Source organism: Corvus cornix, chromosome 1A (assembly GCF_000738735.6).
Source record: "Corvus cornix cornix isolate S_Up_H32 chromosome 1A, ASM73873v5, whole genome shotgun sequence".
Taxonomy (NCBI): domain Eukaryota; kingdom Metazoa; phylum Chordata; class Aves; order Passeriformes; family Corvidae; genus Corvus; species Corvus cornix.
The window spans coordinates 30,553,206-30,561,757 of record NC_047057.1 but is presented as its reverse complement, the minus strand read 5'-3'; the positions used below and the strand labels follow the sequence as shown (position 1 = coordinate 30,561,757).

General features: G+C 40.8%; 1 protein-coding gene across 2 annotated transcripts; it reads right to left on the bottom strand.

Annotated features, from left to right (window-relative positions):
• Positions 1-324: 324 nt before the first annotated feature.
• ATP23 (ATP23 metallopeptidase and ATP synthase assembly factor homolog) lies at positions 325-8,518 on the bottom strand. 2 transcript variants are annotated; one of them, XM_039570384.1, is made up of 6 exons: positions 8,241-8,518; positions 6,963-7,008; positions 6,779-6,860; positions 6,354-6,491; positions 3,234-3,317; positions 325-2,281 (listed from the first exon to the last, which is right to left on the bottom strand). In XM_039570384.1, the coding sequence occupies exons 1-6, from the start codon at positions 8,422-8,424 to the stop codon at positions 2,078-2,080; spliced, it is 738 nt and encodes a 245-aa protein (XP_039426318.1). In that variant the 5' UTR covers positions 8,425-8,518; the 3' UTR covers positions 325-2,077. The 2 variants fall into 2 exon arrangements, with proteins under 2 accessions (XP_039426318.1, XP_039426319.1); XM_039570385.1 differs by having other exon boundaries at positions 6,963-7,061; positions 8,241-8,423.
• Positions 8,519-8,552: the final 34 nt, after the last annotated feature.

The window sequence follows — 8,552 nt, the reverse complement described above, 5'->3', positions numbered from 1 at the left end:
AACCTGGTCTCCAACTATTTCATACTGATATGCATACAGATGTTAATAATTACATCTTTATATAGCTCAATGTCCTCTTTATTACCAATATTTCTTGCAGATATCTCTGGAATACTTGCTTTCCAAGATTTTCATCTTGTTCACCTATCAAAAATGCTAAAGAAAAAAAAAGAAGGAGCTTGTATGCTTGCATTTTCTAGTTTTTATTGCTATATTTTTCATTTCTAAGTAGCCTTGATAAAAGTTTATCCCAGATTGAAGAAGAATGTATATATTCAAACTATGTATTGGTCAAAATACAATATAAATGCAAACACACATTCATTAAAGCAGAACTTTGTTTAATGAGGTATAATGGATTATCTGCCAGAATATGTGTCAGAAGTATAAAAAACCCAGCATCATACATCATACTGACTAAAACGGTGACTTGAAGAGCAGTAAAGGTTAAGGGAATATTAACACACACTATTATCCTGTTTTCAAGGTGTCTCTGATCCTCAGGTCTACACAGACTACATGGAATATGGGAAGCTTAGAATTCAATATGTAATTTTCTCCGTAGGTATCTAGGTTATTACACCCATTTTTTTCTGTTGAGATATTCAGCCATGAGATTTTTTCAGTCACTGATGAATTACCCAGGAAAATAAGATTATGAAATCTCCATTCAAAATTCTGTAAAACTACTGAAAGTACAGTTTTGAGGAATCTTAGTCAAGACCCAACTTCCCCCAGTACAACTGGGATGACTTTCTGAGGGATCTACATTAATGCTTAGCCCCAGAAGTAATAGTGTCTTGTAGGTATGAATTATGCTACACCTGCAAATAAATGCAACCCATGCATAGTCCAACACAAACAGAACTCAGGCACTTCAAGCTTGATCAGCTCTCTCAGGCACTTCTTGTATGTGCTGCTTTGTCCTTTTTGAGGAATGTGTTTAGGTTTGAATCTTCAAAAGGTGTTTGCCGCTGATCAGGAAAAGGCAACACACTGTTGTCATCTTCAGGCATCTTGTTCCTGAGTGACACCTTAGGAGCAGGACCACTGGGCTAGAGACTTATCACATGACTGAATACTTCCCAGGAGCAAATTACAGAATGATGGTCAGATCCAAAGCATTGTAGGCATGTGAAATAAACAGGTGGATTGCAGGAGCCCAAAGCTGCACAGTCAAACAAGGGCCCTATTAAAGGCCGCCAAATTCTGGAGGTACTTGGGAGTACCTCCCCCTTTCAGCTGTAGCACGTCAGGCACTCAAAATTCGTACATGTGCTGACATTTCCAACCTGAGCAGTTCAGTGCCTCACTCCTGCTCAAGTCTCACCACAGCCAAATCTCAGTATTGTATTGCCTGAAGAAGTTACATACACTGACAGTCCTGTTGTCACAAAATACATTGGGACACAGAGAAGGAGAAGGCAACACTGATCATCATACCCAGTCCTCCACTACCAGAGACAATCAGAACATGAGCAGCAATTCGGGCATTAAAGGAGTCAAGTACAAAAGCTTTCCCACCACTAACAAATGTTAGACCACCCAATAATTTCAGGAGGTGCTCAAAAACAAATGTGGCAATTACTAAATTTTGGGTTTAGCCATAGTTATTAAATCTAGACCATGGACCTGTAGTTCAGGTGCCCATCTTTTAAAATACAGTGATGAAGATCATCAAGTTCATGGCTGTGTATCAAAGATAATGAAAATGTAAAGATTTTATGAAAAGATTTATTCACTGACAACAAAACTTTCAGAAACCAAGTCCTAGTCAGTCAGACCAATCAAAATTAAATGCACATTGAAAGATGCAGATCATTATTTGACAAGTTATTTGGCATACTAAATTATCTTTCCAGAATAACAGGTGAGGAAACACAGTTTTTAGTCTGGTTCATTTACCCCATTTACTCCCACGGAAGTTGGCTCATGAAATAAGTCTAAAAAATTAACTGATACATTTGACAGATTTGCCCTTTCCACCAGCACTGTGGGCATAGACTATGATTCCAGATGTTACAGAACAGTTGGGTATTAATGGAATTTCTCATGTGGTTCCCCCTCCTCTCCCCCCTTACAAATTAGCATTATAGCGATCTCTGTTCTGAAAGTCTCTGTAAGCACGTTTTGCATCTGCTTTGCTGTGTGGGATTCTTCCAAAAGGTTCCAGATCATTGAAGCAGGCATCAAAAACTTCATCCACAGCTTTTTCTGCTGTTTCTTTGCTAACTTTTCGAACAGCCAGAATGGAACGAATTGCTCTGTCTCGTACACAAGTCTAAAGTGAAAAATAAATAAAGAAAAATCTGTCATTATTAGCATAATTTTTTCCAGATTTTGTCAAGTATTAACTCCTATTATAAAGGCAATAATTTTGTATGAAAGAAGAGTCAAACAGTGCCTGTAATAAGTATTAAAGTCAATTTTAGTTTCATCCTGTGTAAACTATGTGCTTTAGTTTTTCCATACACACATAAACCATGAGATAATTGTAAGACATTCCTTAGAACAGGAATTAAAATACAACTTGGCATTTGTTGTAGGTATTAAGTATTTGTAAAACTTGACCTGGGCACAAGAAAAAATATGTCAGAAAGAAACAGACACAAAGACCAGTTAGGATCTTTACAAACTGAAATGCTGTAAAACAAAGGAATGACTTCTCTACTGGCCTTCAATTTGATACTTCTCTTTATGGTAACTTTTTCTTATACAGTTTGTTTACCAAAAGATAAAAAAATATGTAACCATCATCTACAAGCTAACTGCCACTCTAACATCAGCAGCTACTTGGGTCTCCATCTGTAGACTTCATTACTATTTACAAAAATTAATTCCTACAAGACAACGTGGTTGTTTAGAAATCTTCTTATTTTGCTTCCTTCAGTTTTCAAAGACTTTTTAAAGATTGTCACCCACTTATAGTGGACAAGGTATTTCCACTACATTTCCTGCAAGCCCTGGTTTTTGTTTGGTTTTATTAGCCATCCACTGTCAGTGGTAATGCTTTAAAACATGACTAAGTATTCAAGAATTTCACTCCAATAAAAATAACGAGGTGGGAACAAAACCCTAAATCAGTCATTAAAGGTTAGTTAAGAGGAAACAGCAAGTCCATGGCATCTATTTCTTTTATAAAGTTTTCAGCTATGAAAGTGCAGGAGCCTGAGACCAAGTAGGTAAAGATGGCTCATAACGAATTATTCTATTTTAGCATCCAGAACCTTTACCTGATGGTGCCCTTTCAATCCAAATTTAAACCTGGCTATTTCATTCATCAATGTACAGTCTCCACTGAGATTAGCAGCTCGAATCTATTCAGAAAAATAAAAAGGCACAAGATCAGTGAAACACATGAAAATACAAAGTCAAAAAAGTTGTAGCAAATGCTTTTCTTCAGTATATTTCTGGTGATTGCTGATGGAGAATATTCCCAAGGCCACTTTAACTTCTTAAGTACCTGTTACTACCATACTCTTTACCTCCATCTCAGCCTCAGTGAACTGCAAAGTATTACCACAACCCTCAAGTTTCTCCAGGAACTACATCTCACATATACCTAAAGCTTAAATAAATGAGCAGTAGAGGTTACATGTATGTGTGTATGTATATATATGAACTGCTAGAAGAAAATGGAAAGTAGCATTCTCCACAATCTACATCAGAATCTGTTAGAAGGGCCAGGAAGAAAGGCAGATACCTTTCAAAGACTACAGCTGCAATACTCAGAAGAGCAGTAACGCGTCTGTTTCACAAAAAGCCACATTTAAATGTTTTAGCTTGTTAACTGTCTTGTCCTGTACACTAGGATTTCTTTTGTCTGCTAAATGTTCTATACCCTACATGGTCTGTTAGGAAATGTAATTAAAACCTGATTTCCTATAATTATGTACCAGAGTGAAAATAAATGCATGGAAAATACGAAAAGGTAAGAATTAAAAAGCTGTCAACAAAAAAAGTAAATACCATATAATTAAGTAATCAAAAGACATGAAGTGAACAAATAATCCCAACAAGAGCAAGAACAGGCACTTAGTTTATATAAAACTTATATAAAAGGAGTTTTATGTAATACTTATGTTTGAGGCTTACATGCTTTATTCTGCACTGTGTAAATGCTTAGACAAAAAAAGATGATAGTTAATAATTCAGAATTATTGGATAGAGTTTACATGGCAAAATGTTAGCAGTGAGGGGCCTGCCAGGGTGGCTTTTGTGAGACTGGAGAAGCAGCTGTCCCTATATCAGACAGAGCCAGTTTTAACTGGTTTTAAAGCAGACCCACCACTAGTCAAAGCTGAGCCCATTAGTGGTGCTGGTTGTATCTCTGTGATGACATGTCTAAGAAAGGATAAAAAACACTACAGAGCAGCCGTGAGACGGAGGAGTGATGCCCCACAGACACCAAAACAGTGAGGAAGGAGGGGGAGGAGGTGCTGCAGGCATCAGAGGAGAGTCCCTGGCCACCTGTGGGGAAGAGCATGGAGACAGAAGTTGTCTCCCTGCAGTCTGTGAAACAACACAGTAGAGCAGATATCCCCACTGCAGACCAAGGAAGACGTCATGACACAAGAGACAAACATGCCCTGAAAAAGCAGCAGCCCACAGACAGCCCATGCAGGAGTAGATTTACTGTCAGGAACTGTGGGCCTTGGGGGACCAGTGCTGGAGCAGTCCATTCCTGAAAGACTCTATGCTGTGGAAAGAACTCAAGTTGGAGCAGGTCTTGAAGAATAGCAGCCCAAGGGAAAGACTCACATCGGAACAGCTCACGAAGGACTGTATCCTGTGGGAAGGGCCTCAAACTGGACCAGGGAAAGAGTGCAAAGATGAAGGAGCAGCAGAGACAAAAGCGTTATGAACTGACCACAGCTCACATTCCCTGGCTCCCTGTGCCACTTGGCAGGTAAAGAGATAGAAGAATCAGAAATGAAGGAGGGAAGCTGAGCCTGGGAAGAAGGTGAGGTGGTGGAAAGGTATTTTTAGTTTTATTTTTCCTACTACTACCACTATCCTACTCTGTCATTAACTGGTAATAAATTAAATTAATTTTATACAAATCAAGTGTAGCTTTGCCATGACAGCAACTGGTGAATGACCTCCATGTCCTTATCTCGACCCAGGAGCTCCTTAATCTTACTTTTGACTCCTCTCCTACTGAGCAAGGGAAGTCAGAGAATGGCTTGGTGGGTTCCTGGCAGCCATACAGAATGGCTTTACTCATACCACATAAGGTTACTTCATGAACTTTTGTCTATAAGAAGGTAGTAAGTGACTGTGGCTCTTTCCCACAGAAAATAAGAATTCAATTTATGAACTAAAATGAATTTTTATGAAATCTGCTTTGGTCAATACTAAACTCATAATTACGCTTATCTCCCATACTGTTCATAGGTGAACCTTGTGCACATCTAAATTCTGGAATCAAATACATTCTCATTAAAAACAAACAAATCAAACAACTCATGACCAAAAACAAACAAGAAAACCACCAAACAAAGACAACATAATATTTTTATATATTTTTTAAGAAGTTAAAAAAACCACCTACTTCACACAGTCACAGTGCACAGTAATCAAAAGGATAAGCTTTTCTGTGACCAAATTATATGGATTATGTCAGAAATAAAATAAAAGCATGCGGATTCCTCTTGTGTACTTGACACCTGTGTCACATACACAAGAGGAATCCTTCTCAGCCTGTGGTCCATTTAATTTCACCTCCTAAAGCATTAATTAAGGCCTTTAATACCGCAAATGTCCTTTGAAACCACAGAATCATAGAATGGTTTGGGTTATACAGGGCCTTAAAGATCATCTAGTTCTAATCACCCTGCCACAGGCAGGGACACCTTCCACTAGACCAGGTTACTCAGAACCCCATCCAATGGACATGGATTCATAACCAGTGTACCAGCAGCAATATCACAATTACTCAAAAAATGAATGTTAGAGGAAATGACAAGTTTATTGTTAATCAAAAAAATCTAAGCAAAAACAAGGTTACTGTACTACTGTGGTAACTACCCAACATACCAAGACTTGCATGGGATAAAAATAATTCTATAAGCATTTGATTGATGTGTGAATGTGTTTTCACTTCTAACTACTGTCTCATTTGTCAATAACCGCTTCTTACACTCACAATGATCACATTCTACCTAGTATGACATTAACTTACTAATATTTGTGAAAACTAAGTATTTGTTTTCTAAACAAAATTATTTAGGTTGACCTGACAGAAAGGACAAAATGTATTAACAGAATTAAAACAGACCATATAACACAAAGCAATCCTAAAAACTAGCAGTAATTAATAAAATGACAACATCAGAACCATTTTAACTTACCTCTGAACATGCCAAGTGTTTGACATTTTTAAACCAGTCAACATGTGCACGGCAATGATCAAATGCGTGAATTAATTCATGTGTGACCACCCGGTTCATATGGGATTGTTGGCGAATGTTGTTCTGACAGAGAACAATCTGCAGATGAAGAGATATAGGTAGCCTTTTCAGCCAGTTTCAACACCTCCTTTACTTCTCAGACACACAGCACACACCACCAACAGCATTTAGGATCTTTATATTGGTGTTTTTCAACATTAATAGCTTTATGATTCTGAAGTGTACTAGATCCAATAGCAGGGAACATCTTTCATTTATCTCGTTTTCATGATTAACTCAGGTATCAGCATTGGTAGATTTAATCCTAGGAACAAAACACTAAAATAACTGAAGCCCTTTGAAAGGGGACTATGTCCAGCACCTACCTGAGATGTGGCAGCATCAAAACCTCCACTGACACAGCCATCACAGTTTTCACAAGAAAAGTGTCGGTCATTGAAGACAGTGCTGAAAGGCCCAAACAAAGTTACAGAAAAGAACTGAAGAACTTCAGTCACTACTTATCACAGTGATGTTACTACACAAAACAAGACAAATTAGTTTACATACCAACCAGATTGCTTCAGAGCCTCAAGGAGAAGTCGAGCATATGGATCTAGAAAAACATTGCTGCAATCAATTTCTCTAGACAAAAGTTTTGAAAATCATCTATAAACAAAATATAAAGACAATCAAGGAAAAAAACCAAACAAGAAAAGCACTATACATGCAAATTCATACTTTGCAGTATTTAATCCTAATGCAATGCAACTGGCATCTGTTACAGCTCAGACTATGTGAAATAGAATCACAGAATGGTTTGAGTTGGAAGGGACCTTAGAGATAATCTAGTCCCAATCACCCTGCCTTGCACAAGACCAGGTTCCTCAGAGTCCCATCTAACCTGGCCTTGGAACACTTCCAGGGATAGGGGAACCACAACTTCTCTGGGCAACTGTCCCAGTGCCTCACCACCTTCACAGTAAACAATTTCTTCTGTTGATCTAACCTAAATTTCCTCTGTTTCAGTTTGAACCCATTTTACTCCTTGTCCTGTCACTACGATTCCTGATGAGGAGTTCCTCTACGGCTTCCCTGTAGGGCCTCTTCAGATGCTTGAAGGTTGCTATGAGGTTTCCATGCAGCCTTCTCTTCTCCAGGCTGAACAGCCCCAACTTTCTCAGCCTGTCTTCACAGGGGAGGTGCTCCAGCCCCCTTACCAACTTGGTGGCCCTGCTCTGGACTCACTCCAACAGCTCCATGTTCTTCTTATGTTGGCGGCACTAAAGCTGGATGCAGCACTACAGGTGGGGTCCCGTCAGAGCACAACAGAGGGGGAGAATCACCTCGTTCGACCTGCTGACCACAGTCCTTTTGATGTAGCCCCGGATAAAGAGTCAAAGCTGCTCAGGAATCAAGTCAATCCTGACATTATTTTATTACTAACAGACATAAATAGAGCAGCCTATAGTGCCCACTGCCGTTAACACAGTCCATATCAAACAGTGAAAAGGGCACGAATGCACAGAAATTGACAAATCATCCTAATTTTTCACGAAAAAAAAGAAGAACCTTTTTATTAAAAAAAACACAACAAACCCTCTCAACCACTTTCGAAATGGTATTTTGTCTCAAGCAAAATCAGCGTGTTCCTAAAGCAGCAGCCGCACGCCCCGCCTGCTCGGGCGCAGCCCGGCCGCCGCGGGGGTGTTGCGGCAGGAGGGCAGGGCCCTCCCGGGACCCGCGGCACAAGGTCACCGCCGCCAGCGGCCGTGGCCGGCCCGGGCTCCGCCTCAGCACCACCGCTGCGCCGGGGCCGGGCCCGCGGGGGGACGGGGAAGCGCCTACTCGTTTCCAGGGTCAGCCTCAGCATCAGCTGGCACTTGTTGTGGAAGGTGAAGAGGCTGCGGACCAGGAAGCTCTGCGGCTTCTTATTCCGGTCCGGGAAAAGCCGGTATCCGAAATCATCCTCCTTGTCGTCCGCTCCTTTCTCCTCCGCCGACGGCGCCGAGTGAGCCTTCCCTTCCTCCATGCCCGGCCCTGCCGTCCCGCGCCTGCCGGGGGCACACCGGGCCCGGGGCCCGGACCGCGCCAATCGCCGGCTCCGCTCCCGGCACGTGGGCGGGGCCGCGCGCGCAGGCGCTGTCGCCTCCTGCCGCC